This window comes from Pempheris klunzingeri, chromosome 14 (genome assembly GCF_042242105.1).
Source record: "Pempheris klunzingeri isolate RE-2024b chromosome 14, fPemKlu1.hap1, whole genome shotgun sequence".
In the NCBI taxonomy this organism is placed as follows: Eukaryota; Metazoa; Chordata; class Actinopteri; order Acropomatiformes; family Pempheridae; genus Pempheris; species Pempheris klunzingeri.
In genome coordinates this window covers 9,907,165-9,930,981 of record NC_092025.1, presented here as the reverse complement: position 1 = coordinate 9,930,981, position 23,817 = coordinate 9,907,165, and the positions used below count along the sequence as shown (strand labels likewise).

At 41.8% G+C, this 23,817-nt stretch overlaps 3 protein-coding genes across 3 annotated transcripts in view; 1 reads left to right on the top strand and 2 right to left on the bottom strand.

Moving 5' to 3' along the window:
- Nucleotides 1–397: 397 nt before the first annotated feature.
- On the bottom strand, nucleotides 398–5,851 carry slc25a15b (solute carrier family 25 member 15b). The gene is made up of 7 exons (XM_070843219.1): nucleotides 5,650–5,851; nucleotides 4,682–4,784; nucleotides 4,098–4,356; nucleotides 3,857–3,994; nucleotides 1,335–1,510; nucleotides 805–963; nucleotides 398–701 (listed from the first exon to the last, which is right to left on the bottom strand). The coding sequence occupies exons 2-7, from the start codon at nucleotides 4,734–4,736 to the stop codon at nucleotides 580–582; spliced, it is 909 nt and encodes a 302-aa protein (XP_070699320.1). The 5' UTR covers nucleotides 4,737–4,784; nucleotides 5,650–5,851; the 3' UTR covers nucleotides 398–579.
- The window catches only part of gltpd2b (glycolipid transfer protein domain containing 2b), a 139,068-nt gene continuing 119,504 nt past the window's right edge, over nucleotides 4,254–23,817 (top strand). The window contains exon 1 of the mRNA XM_070843218.1: nucleotides 4,254–4,264. The gene's annotated coding sequence lies outside the window, so the exon portion shown is untranslated. The remainder of the gene's footprint in view (nucleotides 4,265–23,817) is intronic.
- On the bottom strand, nucleotides 15,691–23,253 carry LOC139213360 (insulin receptor substrate 1-B). The gene is made up of 4 exons (XM_070844036.1): nucleotides 22,905–23,253; nucleotides 18,339–21,476; nucleotides 17,117–17,171; nucleotides 15,691–15,739 (listed from the first exon to the last, which is right to left on the bottom strand). The coding sequence occupies exons 1-4, from the start codon at nucleotides 23,251–23,253 to the stop codon at nucleotides 15,691–15,693; spliced, it is 3,591 nt and encodes a 1,196-aa protein (XP_070700137.1).

Here is a 23,817-nt window from a genome sequence, read left to right as displayed (position 1 = left end):
GCTACTTCACTTTTTTCCTTTAAAAATCTTCATGCAATGATCGTATGTAAGGTTTTAAGATAATGTGCGTAGATAATCTAACATCCTAAGGGAGTGCTTTCCTTACCCATGTAGCGGCATACGGAGCAAGTAAAGACTGATTTGAAACCAGAGAAACATTTTGTGCAGATACGACTCTTTTGAGGTAGACGTAAAATAATAAACTGGAGTGTCAACATTTCCTCATGAAAGAGGCTGGTTAAGGTTGCTCAATGTTGTGCTGCACACATTCTCATGTATGTTTGTTGTGTGTTGGCAATAGTAGTTTTGGAGTGTTAAAAACAAACAATGTGTTAATCTAAAAAATAAATATTAGGATTTAAAGAATGTAAACACTATGTAAAAAGGTGTTGTTTGAGATGGAGTGTGGCAGTTTTTAGGAATATTTTAAAAAAAGCAGGAAATGGCAAAAGCCAGATCCAACACTTAATACTTCTTAGCACTGAATGCTTCCTTGACTGAACTGGAGTTTTGATGAGGTTCTATGGCTGTAATACTTCACTTCCTGTTCACTGCTCTTTCATTTATGTTATGCAAGTTTTAGCTGTCAAACTGCTTCATCATGAGCTTCCGGCTGGCCTCGTAACCCAGGAACAGCGCCCCGTTAGCAGGGAAGGTGCGGACCATGGTGGGGGTCAGACCAGAGTACAGCGCCCTCACACCTAAAACAAAGGAAACAGTAAAGATCACATTGTGACTGATGATACAGACAGCCCTTCTAAACAGGATGAAACTAAAACATGAACCCCCACGTCTCCCCCCTACCTTCAGTACGAGCAATGGTCATGAAGGTTTTGAAGAAGCCTGCCTGTTTGCCCGTCATAGACATGACCTGGATCCGAGACTTGACACAGTCCATTGGGTAGACCACCAGCCAAAGGCACGCCCCCCCGAAACCACCGCTGAACATGATTGGAGCCACACCTTCAACACACACAATAACAGCCATCAGACACAAACACAACAAAGTGTGGGAGGTGAAAACAGATATATGATGGGCACCGAATCTTACACTCAACGCCAACATCTCTAACATTAATAAATAACTGTACATGTATAGTTTTTAAAGGAAAAATTTAATGTAGATGATATTAATCTGTGAGCACATTTGTGATAGACTGCTCTAATTTACTTTGCTACTATCCTCAGATTAACTCATTTAGTTTATTAGTGAGTAAGATTTTTCCCAGAATGCCTTTAAGCGACACCCAGAGAACATGGTTACCACCGAGCATCACATCATTTGAAATATTTTGTGCTTTGTGGTATCACAGGCAGAACGTTTTTGCCCGTACCGATGTCGTCTTTGTCACATTTCAAGTAGTCGGCAAAGGTGGTGCGGGAGAGCTCATAGGCGCCGAAGAAGCAGAAGTAACCGGGGACCTCTCTGGCTATGGTGGTGGTCAGGCCCTGGAAGAAGCCCTGAGCCCCCTCGTTCCTCATGATGGATTTCACCACCGACCACACTGTGCTTCAGACAGAGCAGAGGAGCGTAAGGCTTGGTGAGTGCACACACACACACCACAATAGCATATTGACCAAAAGAAACATCTTTTCATGCAGGACTACAGTAATGAAACACTAAGTAAATAAATAGTATCATAGAACTATTGCAACGCACAGAAAAAAAATATATAGAGGCTTATGCATCACTGTGGTTCTTTCCTGCATGTGATACATAAATCACCAAAATGTTCACACCCATCCTGCAGGGAAAAGCAGTGACGGCTTTGTTTCCTCTCTATCAATATCTGCATGTACAGGGCATGTGGTTGAGATAAACAGAGTTCATATTAAATATTCAGCTGTAAAACATTAGCAAAAAATACAACTTATACCAAAACATTTGGAAGTAATTAAGGTTTGGTTTTTTCATTTACATTTTAGGTTGGTAAAATATCCAGATTTCTTAAGTCTCACATCTCTGAATCTGTTACAGTTCTCTTTTTTTTTTTTTTTTTACAAAAAGAGTTTTATACTTACATTTAAGTTACAGAATGTTCATATTTTATCACACACACACACACACACGTATGTGAACCCTTTGGGATTACTTGGATTTCTGCATAAATTGGTCATAAAATATGTTCTGATCTTCATCTAAGTCACATCACTAGACAAACACAGTCTGCTTAAACTAATACCGCACAAAAAATGATAAGTTTTCATGTTTTTATTGAACACAACATGTAAACATTCACAGTGCAGGATGGAAAAAGTATGTGAAACCTTTGGATTTAATAACTGGTTGACCCTCCTTTGGCAGCAATAACCTCAACCAAACGTTTCCTGTAGTTGCAGATCAGACCTGCACAACGGTCAGGAGGAATTTTGGACCATTCCTCTGTACAAAACTGTTTCAGTTCAGCAATATTCTTGGGATGTCTGGTGTGAATCGCTCTCTTGAGGTCATGCCACAGCATCTCAATCGGGTTGAGGTCAGGACTCTGACTGGGCCACTCCAGAAGGCGTATTTTCTTCTGTTGAAGCCATTCTGCTGTTGATTTACTTCTATGCTTTGGGTCGTTGTCCTGTTGCATCACCCATCCTCTGTTGAGCTTCAGTTGGCGGACAGATGGTCTTAAGTTGTCCTGCAAAATGTCTTGATAAACTTGGGAATTCATTTTTCCGTCGATGACAGCAATCCGTCCAGGCCCTGAGGCAGCAAAGCAGCCCCAAACCATGATGCCCCCTCCACCATATTCCACAGTTGGGATGAGGTTTTGATGTTGGTGTGCTGTGCATTTTTTTCTCCACACATAGCGTTGTGTGTTCCTTCCAAACAACTCAATTTTGGTTTCATCTGTCCACAGAATATTTTGCCAGTAGTGCTGTGGAACATCCAGGTGCTCTTTTGCAAACTTCAAACGTGCAGCAATGGTTTTTTTGGACAGCAATGGTTTCCTCCGTGGTGTCCTCCCATGGACTCCATTCTTGTTTAAGGTTTTACTTATTGTAGATTTGTCAACAATAATGTTAGCATGTGCCAGAGATTTCTGTAAGTCTTTAGCTGACACTCCAGGATTCTTCTTCACCTCATTGAGCATTCTGCGCTGTGCTCTCACAGTCATCTTTACAGGACGACCACACCTAGGGAGAGTAGCAACAGTGCTGAACTTTCTCCATTTGTAGACAGTCTGCCTTACCGTGGACACGTGGACATCAAGGCTCTTAGAGATACTTTTGTAACCCTTTCCAGCTTCATGCAAGTCAACAATTCTTGATCGTAGATCTTCTGAGAGCTCTTTTGTGCGAGGCATGGTTCACGTCAGGCAATGCCTCTTGAGAACAGCAAACTCAAAACTGGTGTGTGTTTTTTATAGGGCAGGGCAGCTTTAACCAACACATCCAATCTCATCACATTGATTGGACTCCAGGTTGGCTGACTCCTGGCTCCAATTAGCTCTTGGAGAAGTCATTAGCCTAGGGGTTCACATACTTTTTCCACCCTGCACTGTGAATGTTTACATGTTGTGTTCAATAAAAACATGAAAACTTATACTTTTTTGTGCGGTATTAGTTTAAGCAGACTGTGTTTGTCTAGTGATGTGACTTAGATGAAGATCAGAACATATTTTATGACCAATTTATGCAGAAATCCAAGTAATCCCAAAGGGTTCACATACTTTTTCTTGCAACTGTATATAAAGTTAGCATGGTAGTTTAGCTGTATCAATTAATATTTATTCCACATATTATAAACACACACACCTGGACAAATCTACTAGATATCAGCCAATATGCAATCATAATATTTGAGCAAAGTAAGAGTAAATAATAGCATCCAAAACTATGTAACTACTTAAAAACCACTTACTTCTGGCTCTTTGCAATCTTGCCCGATGCCTCCATTTCATACATGGCTTGCAGCCGACACTTGACGAGCTCAGTGGGGCAGAGCACTAGCGAGGAGAAGATGGAAGCTACTGAGCCAGCGCAGGCTTTCTGCATGTCACTAACACAGAGGGAAGGATAACCAGAGGACAGCTAGAGATTGTGCACACGTTAAAGTTGGTTTTGTGTCAACGAGGAGGACAACAAGGTCAACATCCCCCTACCTCAGCACAGCCTCACTGTGCAGTCCAGCCGTGAAGCGAACAACCTGCTGGCAGAACCCGTAGCTCATGAAGAGCACAGAGTTCTCAGCGATGTTGGCCATCAGTGCCGGCGTGGTGCCCTGGTAGAGACCACGCAGACCTACTTGTTTGTAGGTGGACGTGAAGCAGTGGATGAAACCCCGGTACAGCGTGGGAAAGGTCTGCATCTTGACCTTTGCGGTGTCCAGAGGCTGCCCACTGAACACACATGCAGCTCCCCCTTGAAGGGAGAAAGAAAAAAAAGCTGTAAATAACAGAAACAACAGGAAAACAAGGTTTGCAGTCAACATATGTGCGTGTGAAAAGAGATAAGAATCAGAGAGGGCTTCACTCCAGTGAGCAGTATGAATAGTCAAAGGAAACAGAGAGAAATGAGCCAGAAAAACACGACAGTCATCAAAATCTGCGGCTACATCAGACACAACTATAGCAGCGGCCTGGCAATGTGGTTGTTTCATAGAGGTCAAATATCACACAAGGTGTCCACTGTGCTACTAATGTGTGCTGATATTGGAGGATTTTAGAAGATTAAGCCTTGTAGTTACCTATAGCTCCTGCAGAGAGATCAATGACGGCCTGGACCGCTGGATGTGGGGCCATGGTGTCCAGAAAGTTGTCAGAGGAGGTGACCCTTTCCCTTTCAGCTTCCTGTGTGGTAAAAAAAAAAAAAAAAAAAAAAAAAAGCTTTTCTTTCTTCAAATACTCCCCCGACACGGCAAAGGTGTATTTCAGCAGAGGGATCAGGGGGCAGAAAGCAGCTGGGTTATAAAGTTCAATAACAATAAAACCAGCCCTCATCTCTAATCATCTACACTGAGCTAAGAGGAGGTTTGTATGGAAGCAGAATAACTGGCATGTATGATTAAAAAAAAGTACATGTAACCCCCCTATAACTATTAGATGGTGCAAATGACTTGCTTGCATAAAGAGAAACTGGACAGTTGTGGGGTCTCTTTAAATGAGGAGGTAAAGCACATCTTTAGTCGTTTATTTGGCCATTTTAGATTTTCTTTTACCTCAGTGAAGGCTGAACTGTGTCCTCTCCACCGTGTGAAGAGGCAAAATGACAAATGACAAAGCTCTCCAGACACACACTCAGGACTTTAAGGTGACAGCGTATTTATAATTAAGTCAATGTTGCACAAGTGTCTTTACTACAACTGGACTAAACTTATTAGCAGTGTTTGCTCAGGACAGGCCTCTCTGCATGTGCAAGGTTACCACCAGAGGGCGCCAAAAGGCTGTTCTTTACACACAAAATAAGCATTTAAATAACAAACCTGCCGAAGGGCACATGAAGGTTTTCACCGCCGTTTGGAGCCCAAAAATATGAGTAAAATGCCAAAAAAAAAGCTTCCCTTTTCTTTAACTTATGTCGCTAAGATGTGTAGCAACAACATCCATTAGCAAAACCCATGAGCAAGTTAAAGTTAGCCGAAAAGCGGGGTAAAGTCACTGTTTTCTGCACAGCCGGTGTTAACTTTGTGAGTGTGGAAGCCACAGAGGTACAAACCTTAAAGAGGAGCGGTGAGTTTGCCTCGGAGCATCAAAGTGTGGCCGGTGGTCTGTGTCGTTGTGTCAAACACATGTCAAACTATCGCCAGCCGAGCGAACACCGTCCACAGGTGACAGCATGCTAGCTGACGCCGCCGGATCAAACAGCCAAAGTTTATCTTAATGTTATCTCATTTGCGACATGTAGCGCCAGCCCTGTAGTCAATGAATGGATCGGTGATAATGGTGTTGAGGAGGAGGAAGAGGAGGAGGAGGAGGAGGAGAAGCTAGAGGTTGTTTCATGATGGCCGACATGAGAAAAATGAAGAGCTCCCACTCCTCAAAGTTTCAGGTGTCAAACCCGCCGGCATGTTACAAATCTACTGTGAATGGATGTGAAGATCACACCTTCTAATGGATTATTCACATCATCAGCCGGAGGGTTCAGTCGGTCTCAGAAGGTCCTTTAATTCAGATTCACAGGTGAAATACAATACAATACAATACAATACAATACAATACAATACAATACAATACAATACAATACAACCCTGGGGTTCAGGCAGCGCCGGGCTCGTGACAGACCTTGGGGCGAGGTTCTGGCCAGAGGAGCCAAGATCTGGGTTTTTAAAGGGCAGAGTATCACAATATCACCCGTAACCATTGTTTGATTGGACGCTAAGGTCTAAGTACATCAGTCTCCACCAGCAGGAATATGTTTACAAAACAAGAACTTTCTGTTTCTTACAATCAAGATATTACATCTGCTTCTTAAAACAATAGAGGAGACACCAGTCTGTCAGGTCACACTGACCTGTACATCGTTTGAGAAACATATGAAACACTTAATGATTTAAAGTTCTAATTTAACACCAGAAGAACATTTTGTTGCGATATCAGAGTTTCTAGTTAACAGGTGGAAAAGTCCCTCTCTCTCTCCGCTTTCAGTGTATCGATCAAAAAACACTACAGTAAATACCCCTTCTCCCCCATTTACCTCCATTAGATAATACTGGAGCGTTTATTAGATAAAATATAACAAACAGACACAATGTTCAGGTGTAGATACCGAGTCATCTTCATAATTTACGATCTATGATGTGAAACTACACCGACTGTTAAAGCTTCCGGTTCACACTCTTTTTTTTTTGTTTTTCAAAATAAACTTTCCTCAGAGGATAGAGTAATACAGCGCCCCCTGCTGGCTGTTTGTTTGCTTGCTTTTTTTGGACAAAAAAATCCAGTTATTCAAGGGGTCTTATTTAACCTTTCAGCCAAGGACATTATGTTTTACGTCTTGTATGTTGGTTTGTTGCTTTTAAAAATGTTGCAGCATTACAACAATCTTTAACAATTCAATCTTTGGTACATAAGACATTTGGTTGAGCCTTTAATGGTCTGTGAGTGCCTGTCTTTAGTGTGCAACAGATTCACATGCAGGTTAAAAAGTTTCAAATGTTCTTCCTCATCAAAATATCACATTTAGGCCATCGTGTATCAGACCTGCAAAAACAAAACCCTAGTTTTAGAAAAGGAACAACAAGCATGAGTAAAGTATCTTGCCAGTAAATTGTTCAACTGATTCAAATATACACAGAGTCTCTTCAATATTAAAGGAAGTGGAAATGGATTAATATATCTCTCGATCAGGGCAGTCAGTGGGAGAGAGAATTAATTTCATAAAGCATCTCTACTACATGATTTGTAATAAAGTCCTGGGGATCACTCCACTTTTGAGCTCCACTGTCTTTCTGGTCAGTCTGACCAAATGAATAAGCACTGACTGAAGGTCACTGTGCAGATGTGATGCAATTCTTCATTTAGAATGAGACTAAAAGAGCACACCAAGTCCTGTGCAATGTTTACCAATCGAAGCATGAATGAAATATTTAGCTGACAAGCACATCAGACGTGATCCAAACATCTAATTTGCATAAATAGAAGAACTCCTCAGAATGTGCTGTTCTCGATCAGAGCTGCACTCGGAGCTCTGCGCTCCCAGCCACATACACAGCCTTGTGCACAATTACCTCACCTATCATTATGGGTGTCTGAAAGTAGTCTCCCTTTTCTCCTGCAGAACAGCTCAGAACCTCCATTAAGCCCAAGACTGCACGTGTTCAGTCAGTCCTAGTGTTTAAACCTGTATAAGACCACAGTAATTGAAAGAAAGTCTCAGGACCTAACCCTTAAATTTCCTGGTTTGGTATGTTGAACAGCCACAGACATGTGATCATGGACAATTTCTTTCTGGAATATTTATTGAAAGCTGCCACCAGTGCTGCCTCCTCATCCATTTGTTGGTTAGTGTATGGTTCTATGCAAAAGAATGGGCAAGCAAGCTGTAAACTGCTGTATATAATGGCTAGATAAATATAATCAGCTGAAAAGTAACTGACTTAACATTTTCATTTACTCTTATTTGCAGCAACGGAAAATATGAAATATTAAAAAGGAATAAATGCAGCATTTGTTAAACTACACAGGCTCTAAACAGATCACTTTGATCTTATCTAAAACTAGAAGGGACAGCATTATAAACTGATAATAAAACCAGATAATTAATAGAAAGGTTTGCTTCTGCCACTGTCCTCTCAGTCTGTGTCCCAGCCTTGTCATTGGTAGCGACGCATGACCTCTCTCCCTCTCAGTGTCCAGACTGCTGCAAACACTCTCTCCAGACCTGGATGGGATGGACAAAAAGTCCTGAATGATGGACAGAGCCTGGTTCTAGTAGCTCAGCTTGCTGCAGACGCCTCCCAACGCAGATACTGGGTGAAAATGTCATGAAGTCATAAAGATGAAAGCTCCAGCTCTGTGATGTCAGTGGGAAAACTGTCTTGTTGAGCCTGATGCAGCAAAACCATCTCTGTATGACTGTAGCCTGTGTTTGCTGCCCCATGAAGGGCTTCTTGTTTTGTTCTGTCCTGTTTGCACTTGCTTACAGACGCTTAGGCTTACCTACTAAGGATATTGTGGGTTTTAATTGTACTGTAATCACACATAAGCCTGCCTGTGAAATCTGTTGAACTCCATATTTAATTTGTTCTGAAGCTGATCCTGAATAGATGTAATATAATTTGTGCAGTTTCTTATTTAAAAAAGGAAATAATTTTCTTTTTCCAGTATGTTCCACTCATTCTGTAACACTTCTTAAGCACTTTTGAGCAAAGAGTTGTACATTAAGCTCAGTACTCTACTGTTGTATACAATATCACCTGCTGTTGTTGCAATGTTACTTTTAAGGTGTAGATTTTCTGTTAACTTCCTGTTTCCTGAGCTCATAGGAGTTTAAAAATGTAAATGTTTATTTGGTGTTATTCCAGTTCGGACAGTCTGGATCAGTCTACCATCAGGAATCATCTAAGATTAGGTAGAACCATATTTTTCAAAGGTGGTAGTAAGAAAAGGCCACTGACGTTTTGAGGAGGAAAAGAGCAGATCAATAATCTTATCAACTTCAGACTTGGAGCTGTCGATTTTCAAAAACAACAGCTGAAGTTGTATAATGCGAATAACAAGGCTGACAAAGGTCAAGACAGCAAACCAGTTAAATCATTTTCCATCGTACACGTACCAACACATATTTGTCTCTGTGACTTTACAGTCCGCATAAGGGGGTTAAATGCATTTCAAAGAAAGTTTAAATTAAAAAAGTTGTTTAATCTATATATATATATATATTTTTTTTTTATAGTTGTTTAATGGCTTTTTCACACTTTGCTTAGTTCACACTGTTCATTCTCACAATATACCACTAAATGTTTGGATGTGATTTCCATAGGCAGAACAATTTTTTGATTTTTTTTTGGTTTCTGTGTTGTTCTGTGTTGAGTTTTGAGCTTTAGAATCACAGTATTCATTTTAATCTTTAAAGTTTTACCAGTCCTCTCCTCTCCATGTATTACTCTCTCCCACCTGTAGATTGGTGATTTAATGGAAAAGTATGTTAGTCAACAACAGAATACCCATCAAGTCACATTGTTGCTATTGATGTATGAACTTAATGCAGCCAAAAGACCATCTGTTTTTACAAAAGTAGCCTGGGATTAAATACATGTGCCCTCTGTCCGCAGGCTTATCCTTAAAATCTCAGACCGGCGATGGCTTACAACAGTCTAGACTCACACTGTTGCTGTAACACTTCATCACTTAGACTTTTAGCTTCGACAGACATGCAGCCAATAAAACACACACAATAATCCTCTTTTTTCATATCACTTTGCCTTTTATCAAAAAAAACAAAACAAAAAACATTGACGTTGTCTACATCACAGACAAGAATCATCAATATTCTGTTTTTAACAACTTTTGCCATGAACAGAATGAACCCCATGCCCATCCCTCCCCTGGAGCAAACTCCTCTATACACAGTATACTGTACATACCTTTAGTTCCTGTTCAGTCACTTTGCATTTTACATCTTTATCAAAGTAGTATCAATAGCTTTAAAATACATACAATGCTCTTTCCATTGTAATTATAATCGCTATCCTGATTGTACATACAGTATCATTTCCCACAGTTAGAGTCTGGTGAGCAATTTATGTGCCTCGTTTTCAAAAGGTTGTTACAAAATATTCTGAGGAGACAACACAAGTCTTTGCATTTCAGTAAACCAAAACACTTCCGATGATTTGTGGATGAGAAGCATTTTCGTACGACCGCCGTATGTTATGAGAATGGAAACACTGCAGAGAGCTTCACGCTGTTAAAGTACTTTTGATACACAATACAGTAAATTATAATTACCCAAATCCACGGCTATTATTTCCTCCTTTTTTGACGTCAGTAATATCCTGAACCCTTCTCAGACTCTCCAAGGGGCTTTGCTACCAACTGTTACGTCTGCTCAAATTTGAGATTATGAGGTACAGTCAGAGAATCTCGGTAATCCCCAATTAGAAGAGTCACACTGAAGGAATAACAAAGAGATTATAAAAGATCACATCAACAAAAAGAGTAACACAAGTTAGAAAAGTGGAACTATTTCGTGTATTCGTAGGGATTTGTTATACAAGAGTTTGGCAATAAAGTTCTCAGTATTGAGCACAAACTGTTGGCAGTAGTGGGCTGTACTCAATCTGTATAATTTCTTACTTCACAGAATTCAAAACAGTGATTGGTAAGTGCCTGACAACTTTTCTGAATCTGACAACAGATTTTCTGAATCAAACTTTGTATCAGTTTGGTGTCAGAGCTCCTCAAAGTGTGAAGCTCAGAGATCACCGTTCACACATAAAACTTTGGCACCAGGAACGTGTCATTTGCTGAGGAGAAGTGGGCCAGGTGTCGTGCACATCTCCAAATGAATGCTAAAGAAATGCGTGGAAGACTTGGTTTTCCAGGAGCTGGTTTGGATTTCTATCTATGCTTTGAGATCACTCAAGCATAACGGATTAATCACCGGGCAGCCAGGCACTTGAGTCTCCTTTCAGATGTAAGTTGAGGGCCGGGTCAAGACTGCTCTGCTCCGCACTGAGCAGAGTAAATATCCGTACCTTTTTACCTCTCGGATTCAAACACCAAAATTTGTTTTTATGTGTAACAGCGTGCAAGTGCAGTTAAGCATTTAAGCATTTAATATCCGCAACGGGGTCAAAATTATTTGGTTAGTGAACCAGAGCCCTGTGAAAAATAAAAACTCAATCTAAATGTGGGAAAAGCTACCAGCGTCAAAAATACATCAAGAAAGCCTTCTTCATTTGTACCCTGTATACACACAGCCAGAGCCCTGGACTGAGAGAGTTTGGACACTGCAGTTAGTGAAGTGTTTGGCATTGCAACACCATATTCATAAGACAATTTTTTTTTTTTTTTACATCAACACATCCTGATTCAATGTACATTATCACTAATGTCACAACATGGCCAAACTCTCCATCAGCAGCTCTGGGTACAGTACGCAACCAGTCATAAACTATAAGTCACACTACCTTAAGAAAAACACTGCTTAAACAAAGTTTGACTCCATTTAAAATTTAACAACTCATTTTTTTGGCCCAGTGGCTGTCAAGTGAAAAAGTGATTATATTCTTTAAAATCAGATCTACGACTGACTTTAAACGTCCACTCTTAGCAAATTATCTTTATAGTAGACCTTTGAATTGTTGTTAGACTTTGTATTTTTTGGCAATTTGTTCGACAGCAGCAGAGTGTTATAAATGGAATAAATAAATAAATAAAAAGAAAGTAATGAGTGTGAGCAGGAACTGGCACTGTGTCATAATTCAGACCAAGTCCTGTGTTTGAGCGTAGAGGGAGAAAGAGAGAGTGAGAGAGAAGTAGCACAATTCACACCTTCTGGGAACCGAATCCACGTCCAGATAATCCACATCCAAATAATAATATAGCAATACACAAGCGTGTTAATGCTGTTTTAGCCTAGATAAGTAGTCAGCCAGTAACCAGTAGTGGCTGCACTGAGGGGTTAAAATCAGCTCCTTGCATGTTTGTTTTGTGGTTCAAATTATAATTGAGTAAATTGGCACATGTTTGATATTCTGTCTAATACTGAGACCTGTTTTATCAGTGGGCAACTTATCTTATATACAAGACCCTGATGTAAAAAAGGGGGGATTTAAAATACAGAAAGTCATTAAAAATATGATTTGACTTTAAAGTTTATACAATATAGAATCCTCACATACAAGATTTATTTGTACATATTTTCTTAAAAGCTATCTGCTGCAAAGTGTCCAGTAATCAGCTTCACATGGAGGATTTCCAACCTGCAACAGGCCGCCAGCTTTCACACTGCAAGCAAACAAGTTGGTTGGTTGGGGACTGGACACGAGTAAAGAAAATGGACACGATGCCCTGAAGTGGATACGTCCCAGGGTGTGAATCTACTGAGAGAAAGAGCTGTTTTTTCCTTTTTTCCCTTTTTTTTTTTTTTTTTGCTTTGTATTTTTTTTTTTTTTTGGCCAAACCTCAGCTTGATGCAGCCAAACAACAAAAAAGCGAAGGAGTGCTTACATTGTGGCTGAAGTGTTAGGCACTGCAAAAATAAAAATGAGATTTTTCTGATAAACACAGTAAGGCAATTTGATTATGGCTGACTGATAGCAATATAAGTTTCTGGTCTGTCTTCTGTAAAGTTCAACATATTCACAATTTAGACTCAGGAGAGAAACAACACTTTTTTTCCGTGTTCACAACCCATTTTAAGATTATCTGTGTTAAAACAGCTACAATCAAAAATGAGGCACTTTATAAAAGAGTATATAGATATCTAGGCTATATAGTATTAATCATTATATGTATACTGTATATTTTATATACCACTGTAATGTGTCACTTTATATTAGAATTGCGTTAAATGAAAACAAACTACAGTATGTACTATAGTTTCTGTCATTCTACTTGTATACTGTAGTATATACTATAGTATAATATACAGTTATAATAGAAAAGCTCAGTTGCCAAAAAAAGTATTTATACTTTGACTATTTCAAAGATTTCGTGCTACACATGGGTTCAAAATGCATTAATGTGAGATCTTATTGGTTGTAATCAAAATAATTTTATATGGAGATGGAAAGGGAAATGGCAGGCAGTTATGTGAAGTTTTAAAATTCAAATAGACATAATATGTTTGATTATCTACTCTCATTTGTATCCTTTCATCTTCCCAAATGAATCAAACATGTTAGACTTCAAATGTGGGCTTTAGTTAGGGACTGTAAGAAAGTTATTAGGGGGAGAGAGGCGGCCAGAGAGAGTGAACTTTTTTTATCTGTTTTTATTTGTTTTTGGGGAGCAACTTTTGACCATTTTTCATCCCAGATTCACTCTTCCCCTGTGAGACCGTTGTATGTTTTATTATTAAATAGTTACACCACAAAGCCGGCCTTCATTTTGATATTTAACCCTGTACTCTTTGGAACAGCTGTCTCCAGCATCTCCAACACGCCCGGCCATATGACTCAGGCATCATGAAATGGATTTGACAGTCATCTGTCAGCTTCATCTCATATATTGTTATCAAATGGAATCCGGGGGTGGGGGGAAAAATTGCTCTGCTCTTGTCCATCAGAAGCCAGAGAGCTGCTGCATCTGCTTGGTACACTCGTTTTATTCTGAATATTTGGGGGGCCGGACTTTGCGCTTTTTATGAAATTAAAAAATAAAATTCAGTCCACCCTCCCCTCCCTAATAATTTACATACACTCCCTAAATTGTTGGGAATGTTTTCTTCTCAAAACTGTAGTATTCAGCTTCCCATGCTAACAAGTCTGTTATCAGGTCCCTTCAGCACATCTCAGTGAGGACATTTACACACACACAATCTAATTATTGCCCTTACTGTCTGTTTGAAGCCAATTTGATTAAGTTGTTTACATGCATAGCAGAAGAACGTTATGCTAATTTGGCCATTTTTATGCAATGGTGCATGCAGTGATTATTGAATTAAGTGCATTGCTGTGTATCTATTTGCTTGCCTTTCTACAGGATCTATGCAATATCAATCGTTTCCCTGAAACAAGCATGTTGCATGGAAGATGTGGCTTTTATGTGACATTTCCTGCGGCATTTTAGCTGCGGCACAAATATTGCATATGCGAATCCAATGAAATGACTTTTTCTTTTGTTTGTTTGCTAGCTGCAGTTACTCCACATTTGAAGTGTTTTTGTATATGCAAATATGGTCGCTTGTATTTTGGGGGGAAAATAACTCATTTAACACATTGGAGAAATTATTTTTAAAAGGACAGCATAGCCACTGTGTGTTTTAACACTAGGAAGAAAGGCGATCGCTTCACTTTCCCTGAAAGATTATCTGCTGTATAAGTGATTCCACCAAACATCCTAAGATACCACTGAGATGCACTAACTAGACTGTCACACTGGCACCGTTTGAGAGTCAGTCACAGGACATGTTTAGTTTATCAAAGCTGTGGCTGTATAAACACATATCCTGTGTGAGCCAATCTGGAGCTTTAGGGATAAAACTCACTATGAACATTTTGAAAGGATACCAAGAAAACCATTGCTCTCATCCCCCAACTCTGACCTAAAGCTCAACTCTGAGCACTAATACAACAATACAGCTTGATATCAACTGCAATGTGAAATTGTAATCGTACTGTACGATATCCTATTTAATACAGTTAACACTCCTGTGGATTTCACAAAGATTGCATAAGATGTGTGGGATTTTCACACAACCATTGTCCTCTTGTGTGAAAATCTCACAAAAAATTAAATGTAAAGGAAGAAATTATATCTAAATGTAATTTCTATAAGATAATTTCACTGCCAGTTTCACAAATGGTACTTTACCTCAGGAATTAAGCACATTTTGAAGTTCCTCAGTAGCACAAGAAACGTGGTCAAACAGTCTAAAGGCTTTTTTGGGCAACTGGATATAATAAATCAAATATGTTTACTGTGACAGTGTGTGTGTGTGTGTATGTGTGTGTGTGTGTGAGTGTGTGTGTGTATGGAACCTCGGCCAAACTGTATTTCCTGCTTATTTTGAGTCCAAATGACACCCGATGATCATTTAACTTATCAAACATGGACAAAGGATGATGTGACAACATATAAAAACATAAACTTTGAGGATTCAAGCTTTTGCTGTCTGACCCAATAAAAGAAATGCAGCTGAGATCGTGTCAGCTCTGAGCCTTGATTTATAAGAGTTCAATAGATCATTGGCTCATGTTTTGCCATTTGTGTGATTCCCTGAAGATTCCTTTGTTAATTTATAAATTTACCTGCATAATTGTTAGTGTGTGATGGAGCCACCATGATCAACACAATGGCCACCTGAGAACTCACACACTCATCAAATTGTCATCCTTTGTCTATATTAAGTTACATGATGATCAAATGTCAGTCTTACTCAAAACAAGGCAAAAAACACAGCATTTTCTTCACCCTGTGTGTGTGTGTGTGTGTGTGTGTGTGTGTGTGTGTGTTTGGCACACATTTGGTTGACAGAAAACAGCAGACGGGATGGGGGTGAGTTTTCCAGGGTTTTCAGTGTTCAGACTCCAATGTACAGTTCTGTTGTGGCAACACGCCGTCCCCTCACAGACTGAGTGCGGAGCTGTCACACCGCCGTCACGCTCAGATCCACCACGGAGACGGAGATCAACAATCTGGAAGAAAAGAATCCAGAAACAGAAAGGCGGGAATTTATATCATACACGTTTGACACAAAAGTCTTTTTACTGTGTTCAGAAATGTGTGTTTGTGTGTCTGTGTATTATCAATTACTATAGTTTGTGTGATCATTCACAGTAAATCTAATTTCAGCCCCACACACACAAAATGTTAAAGAAGGTGAGGCAGTTTATTCTCCAAAGCATATTGCTTTTGTTGGATCTAGAGCTCCTGCTGGCTGCTTGGGTAAATATCACATGACGCATGATATCTTTGTAAAAGGATTTTCTGATTGGAGTCTCTGCACATTGTTGCAGATGTCAATATTATGTGCCTTGTCTTTGCGTCAGACTCAGCAGTTCCAGGGATTTTGAACCATTTACTCTTTTTAATGACCACCTAAACAACACAAAGAGCTCACTTCTCTGTGGCAGCAAGCAAACATCTGGATTATAATTATCACAAAGATCTCGAGGTCTACAGAAGACACACTACGTGCTGTGTGGTGTTGTTCTCTAATAACCCCTCATTTTGCTGTAAGTGGATCAAATAAAGATAATTAACTATTTACAAACATCAGACTGATTTAGGTTGCATTATTGAGTCAGACTTTGCAACTTGCTCACTCAGTAAATTGATTAACTGTTCACGTGAACACTTACACTTTGCTCATAATGCAGATGTGACAATAGTGCAATTAAAACACGGGCCACCAAAATAAACATCTTAATCTAATTTGGATATTTTGATAAACATTTAATTTGACTGTGTAATTAAAATATAATTAAAACAGGTGGCGCAATGCGATATTAGCAAAATTATTTGGGTGGTGATAAGACATTTGAGAACCGAGCCTTGAGGTTTTATAAACTGCAGCGCAGTCACCATCCTCCCTGTATCCAGGCTTCATATATTGAGTTCCATTATTAGAATATGGCCGTGCTTAATGAGAGGGGGATAGATACCGTTTGTAGCTTATAGGAGGAGAGGCACATTCAATCATTAGTCACAGTGTGAAAAATGACATGAAGGTAATTTACAGAATATTAACAGAGCCTTCTTTTCTTTGCTATGCACGTTAAATGCATAAATAAACTATCGCCAATTGAAATAATTAGGCAATTATTATTACTGAACATGTACATGCAGAGATTGAATAGCATGAGATGAATCAGTCATGCAAACGTTGTAGCTTTTCCAAATAAATAGGCTGCGCAATTGTTTGTTCTATTTAGTCTTCTGATTAATACATACAGTATTTTCAACTGTATATTGTTGCTGTTATTTCTATCTAAAAACAATGGCACTAATGTGTATTTCAGTGTACAGCCATCAAACATTTATGGTAGCCATCAACATTAACCATTAAATACTTGTCATCTGTGTAATGTGAGGGAAGCCTCAGAGCTGCCATGTGAAATCCTGCAGCTGATAGCACACCCACACATGAACATAAACACCTGGCCTGTCTTCTGTCCCCTCTACCTCCATTTATGTGAAATGGCTCATTACCAGCAGACAAATCAATTGGCTTTGCTCTCTGAACACCCACTTGTGATAATAAGAGACTCTACAGACAACCCACAGCCTGGAAACACGGTGCTGCCCTCCAGCTTGAAGCGAAGGTACACATCAGTAAAGGATGAAAAGGAGAGTGAAAAGGAGTGACTAAGGCCCAGACATGAGTTTTGTCTGTGGATTATGCACATCACATAAAATGCTCACATTAGCTAGACAAATATCACTAGCAATTATACCGTTTTTCTTTTCATCAATTTTAAATTTTTTTTTTTCAATTTCAGTAAAACATGATTTTATTACCAATTACTTTCTTGATTCAGATATTAATCGTTTGATCTATAAAATGACGACAATTTTATAAAGCCAGAGTTTTTTGTTGGAGCAACAGTCTGGAACAGAAATGAGGAAATTCTTCAAATTCCTTGTTTTATATGACAATCAGTCCAAAAATCTAATATTTGTAAAGTGAAATTGAAATATTTGCATTTCTGTCATATATGACAAAGAAACAAACAGAAAATCATCACATTTAAGGAGCTAAAACCAGAGATGTGTGGCTTTTTTTCTTAAACAGTGAATTGCAGCCAATTAATTTTCTGCCTAGTGACAAATCAGCTCTACTGAAAACAGTAAAGATGCAAAGAATGTTTGTTGTCTGTAAAGTCTTTTCAGTAGGTTTTTTTAAAGTCAAACAATCAGACTGAATCTGGTTTGTTCTACTGAAGGAAGAGGAGACACGGACTCAGTCCTGTTTGATTGGCGATAAGTGGGAATGTTACCTTTAAATTTTCAATTTCAGAAATCACATTTGCAAACAATTCTATTATGGTTTTGAAATATGTTCTACATTGAAATAATGACCGTATTAATTATGTTGATAAATTTTAAGTAGCCCCGTAGACGTTGTGTCTTAATTGTGAGGACAGAACTGAAACCAAAGACCTGACTGTCTACAAGAGGAAGAAATTAAGCTGCCACTACATACAGATCTCAGATGTTATCAAAATCTCCTTTGCTCATCCATATTTCATTTATTTTAAGATGAGATGGGTAAATATTTCCAGTCCCACTTACCTTGACCATCCTTTCTACTGTTCTGGTGTGCTCGCAGTTCTTCTGACTTATAGAAATCAATACTGGCATATGTATTGAGGCTGGAACCAGCACTGCTGCCCACAGCGCTTCCTCCGATGTTGTAGGCAGCAGAGGTACGCTCCCCTCCAGCTTGAGGGCTCTCCTTAATGGCCAAGTCAAGGTCAATATAGTTAAGGCCTTGTTCAGCAGATGAGGTGGAGGTTTGTGGTGGAGGTGTGGCAGATAAACTAGCTGCTTGCCTGTTCTCCCACGGTGAGCAATCCAAACCGTGCCGGTGGCTTGCTGCCTGGCTGCCCTCCGGGAAGAGGGAGGTAGAAGAGGGTGGGTGCCGTGGTAAGGAGGGGGGTGAGCTAAAGGTCTCTGAGCGGTGGCTCTGCCGTCCCTGCAGGTCACCTCGGACCAATCTGCTGCTCCGCTCAGGAGACTGAAAGGACTTGCCTGGGGAAAAGCCCAAGCCTGCCTCCTGCTCCATGGATAAGGGCTGACCAGAGTGGATGGCAGGTCTTACTGAAATGCTGGGATCTGAACCTTTGTTGTCCGTGAAAGTAGTAGGGGCATCTGTTGGCAATGCTGCCATCTTTACTTTTGTTCTGTACCCGGCATTCCCCTCTGCTGCCAGAGGAGAGGACGTGCCGTGTTCATGTCGTGCCTTGGGTGCAACAGCTGGTGAGCCCTGTAGGGTGCTGAATGTGGATCTAACAGGAGTCAGGGGCGTTGAGGACTTCCCTAAATCCATGCTGACGTATTCAGCAGAGGTGGACAGCGGAGCAGAGAAGCTGCGGGGAAGGTTAGCAGGATTATCGTGGCAGAGGAGTGGTTGATTCACAGGCCGGAGGGTTCCATGGATCACAGGTTGACCATGTTTAGTCCCCACGCGTCGTCCTCCGCCATACTTGTTGTCCTCCTTGAACACAATACTGACATACTCACCAACGTTTTGAGACACTGATGGCAACAGATTCTCCTTCACCCTGGGCAGGGTGTTTGCTTTAGTGATGTCCGAAGACACACTGAGGGGACGACCCCTCCTTTGTTGCTTTGGACTCTTACTACTCGATCCACGTTTTTGATGGTGACGTCCGTCTTTTGTGCATGTTCCCGCACTCTTGTACTCAGCTCCAGTTCTTAACAAACTTAACCCTCTCCCTGCTGATATGGACTTGTCCTCCAGGCTTTCACTGCTGGCTGAGCTGGAGGAGAAAGAAGAGGAAGACATAGAGAGTTGGCAGCCTCCTGCAGAGCCCACTGCAATTTTGTTTCTCTTGCTGTATCCCACTCCCCCTCCCCTTCCAGCACTATCATGCCCACTGCTGTCCTTGTTTCCTTCCCCTTTGTTTAAGTCCTCCTCAAAGCGAGTATAGAGAGTATGTTGATAAGCTCGTGGCAGGGAGAAGTAGGAATTGAACATTTTTGGTTGCAGTTGGTGCTGCTCAGGGTGGGAAGGCGGTGTGCTGCAGGCAGAGCGACTGCAGACAGGTGAGATGTTCATGTAGTCACTGGCAGCCCGGTTCTCCATGCTGGCCCTGCTATCCCACATGCCCAGTCCGTGCAGGTCTGTGGAGCTACTGCTATTGGGAGACATGACCATGTAGCCCTCTGAGCTGGGCTGGCGGATGTGCTGAGGGGGGGACACGCTGTTGTTGGGGGTCATGGCCATATACTCATCATCTGCCCCAGGTTTAGCACCAGCGTCAGATATACCTATTGAGAGAGAGAGTGAAACAGGAGGAGACGTCACTCCAGGCAACATTGACATATAGCCACTATCCACAGCTGCTCCTGCATCCACTTCTCCCCGGCCTTTGTCAGTGCTCCTCCTGTTCTCCCCTACTACTTCATGCTGTGCAGCCCCTGATCCATGGTGCAAATCAGCTTTCTCTCGGTTAGCACTTTGCGACATGATGGCATACTCCTCATCATCTTCATCATCTTCATCTTTTCTATGTGGGATCAGTCGTTCATGTGCTGCCAAAGGCAGGGAAGCCCTCTTACTTAGTAATCTGCGTTCTGCCTCAGATTCCCTACTGGATGCACGCCGTAGAATCCTTCGACCTTTTGAGCGATGATGGGAACCGAGGAGACCCTCTCGCTGCCCCATCACTATATAGCTGGAGGAGCCTTCACCGTGTACATGATGTCCAGACAGACTGGGTACAAGCAGAGAGTGTTCCCCAGGACTGGACCCATATTCATCGGAGGAGCCATAGTCGCTCGGTGAACCTGAAACAGAAACTCTCTGAGAAACACGAGGGTAGGAGCAGACAGTCATGCCTCCCACTGCTGCCCCCACTAGGCCACACTCTGACCCATGACCAGAGCTGGAGGACAGACTTGGCGCAGGAGAAGGAGCAGGGTTAGGCGTGTAACGTGCAAGACTGAGGGTAATCTTAGCAGGGGTTGGGGCTCTGGTGGGCTTGGGCCTCAGGGTCGGCGTAGTTGAACAGGAACCATTTAGGCTTGGGCTGGAGCTGGCCCATGTCCCTTTGGCACTTGCTCCGCCCTCCTCAGATCTGGCCCCGATGCTGGCAGTTCGCGCTCTTGGGAATCCGTGGCGTGATGTAGGTGAAGTGCTCGTGCTGCTGCCTCCTGTTCCAGGAGTCTCCGTGCGGGCTCGTCTGGAGAAGCCCACCTGGCTTGGTGGCAGATTTGGGTGATGACGACGGCTCGGGACACTGATGGGATTTGAAGCAGTACCACCTCCACATGATGTTCCCACAGACTGAGATTTACTGCGCTGACGGAACTCCTCACTTAGGGCCTTCATGGCCTCTAGCAGGGTTTCGTGCATGTTCTGTGCCACCACAGAGTCATCCACCTGCATCCAGAACTCTCCAGGACCTGTGATCGCTGAACGACCCACCTCAATGAAGAAAAAATTCTCGGAATGGCCACATCTGCGAACATTCATCAGCTGCAACACCACAGCTGCCACATCAGAGTTGAGTTTGACAAAGTTGACAGTCTTATCAGTTAGGCACAGCCGGTAGATGCCCACTAAGTTCCTGGCATGTCCGAGACCTTTAGGCCAAACCTTGACCTGCCACACCTCCTTGAAGGTTGGAACAGGAGATGGAGAGCTACACTCTCCACTACTGCCATAGTCTTCAGGAGTTTTACCTGAGAAAACAATAAAGAATAAATAAGATTGTGACTAAACACATCATACAAACATACATTAGGGAAATACCCAGGATTTACATTAAAAAAATAACCTGTTAACTTACTGATCAGAGCCATAACCAGTGTAGATGACACTGAGTCTAAGTAATATGTTGTTTGTCATTTCATCATTACTAACCTGCTACATTCAAGAACCTCTACTGTATCTGCCAAGCAACTGTGCTGCAGCTAATTCAGCCCCACCACTTTTAAGCTCTCTGATAAAGTCTTAAAAAACATCTGCTGAAAAGCAGCACGCTCGATTGTGAAATAATGCATAGTTCAGTTCAGTGCCAATCAGATGACAAATTACAGAATTATGATTTTTTCTTGCCACAGTCACTATTTGCCCCCATCCTCAAAAAAAAGAGAACTGATTAGAGATGATCCCCACAGGAATCACTCTAACATATATTGATGTGTTTTAATCTCCATCTGTACTGTGCACATTATGCGCAGGTATTCACTAAAAATAAATCACGTTAAATTAAGGCCAGTATTTCATTGTGGCTGTCCCTGAGACACAATCTGAACAAAATGGGGGTCTGTGCACTAATGTGCATCTATTTAGGGTTCCACAACATGACAACATTAAAGCTGGGCAAGCCCGTCAGTCTCAACTCACTGAAATGCAAAGGATAACAGGGAGGGTGGGTGGTGGTGTTCAGCTCCAGCATAAGGATAACAACGTAAACACGAGGATAACCAACAGAAACACATTTTCCAGTGAGAGCGCACTGACGATGCCATCTCCTCCCTACCAGCAGCACCGTGTAACAGAAATGTAGGTTAGGCGAACGGCAGTCAGAGCTGTGCAGAAAAACAAAAACACAGGCTCCAGCGGAGTGCACCACGATAGGCTACTACTATATGATGCATCCGTTGGATGGTTGCTATATGCCCACTGCGCCATGCAAAAATACACCGTTATATGAAATGAGCTGCCTTTTCTCCGAAAGGGCGATCGTGTTGATATTATTACACATAGCTGCTATTTAATGCATCAATTTACATTTTGCTGACAGAAAATGATCCGCAGGTTATTACTGTATTTTTTATTTTTTTTTTTAAAAAACGCCTATTGAGATTGTGCAGCACAAACACAGCACATGCCGCCCATAGCGTGCTGGTCTACTCCGTTCAGTCGGATCCACCTGCCTCTTGGTTAAAAACACACCGTCCGAATTGCATTGCTTGGACTAATTTATTCAAATGAAATGGGTAGACTGGACCTGCAGCAAGAATATTCTAACAATCCGAGTGAGATGCAATGAACAATCAGGGATGGCCGAGCCAGATAGTGTATGGAGAACAAACAGCCTACGGCAGGATAGGCCTGATGCAGAGACAGACAGTAGAAATCACATCACACTTTTCATATCTTACAGTTGCACTGAAGGTCCAGCATTGCTTGGTACCACTCGTTTTGGACCTCCTCGCTGTCTGCAGCGATGGCAAAGCTCTCGCTGCGGGTATAAAGGACTATCATGTGCTTGTTCTTGGAATCTGCCCGCTTGTTGATGTTGAAGCAAGTCTCCAGGTTCAGGACTTTTTTGGGCACAGGTGATTTACTGCGGAATTTCTTCTCGTTCTCATAATACTCAAGTCGAGCAGGACCATGCTCCGAGGCCGCCCTCAGCACGAAGAATCGCCGGTGCATTGATTTATGCTTGCGGAGATAGCCGCTTTTCTGCACATCTTCATAGTTCTGCGGCTCGGCTGCTTGGTTCTCCATGGCCAAGGCAGGGTGATGAATACTACAAGCCAATAATGTCAGGGAAAAAATCGAAGTCCATGTGTGCTCCTCATTAATCCATTGCTACTACATCCCTCGTCCACCCCGCGTCCACATCTAAGTGTCCAGCATGTGTGCGAAGGCTCAGGATGGGAAAATCAGCCAAACCATGTTTTGGATCTGGTGGTCATACTGTGAATCCAGCGGCTGCAGGAGGATCCGCGCACCGAGCGTGCACAGCGTCCACCGCTGCTCGTCCTGCAGCCCAGCCCAGTCCTGCCCGACCAAGTCCGACCGCGGTGCAGTTCAGCTGCTTGAGGACGTCTCCTCCACCTGTCTGAGGTTGCCCACAGTCAGGCTATACCCACCACTGTCAAGCTGCAGGGGAATAAAAACAGCTCTTCCGGTAAAGAGTTTCAAAATAAATCTGCATAGCAACTCCTGCAGTTTTCCATCACACATCGAGATCAGGGACAGGAGTCAATTAGGACGCGTTCGGCACATGTGGACTATCTTCCACCTGCCCCCCCAACATCAGCTGCAGGGGTTTTGTGAGTCCTGGGT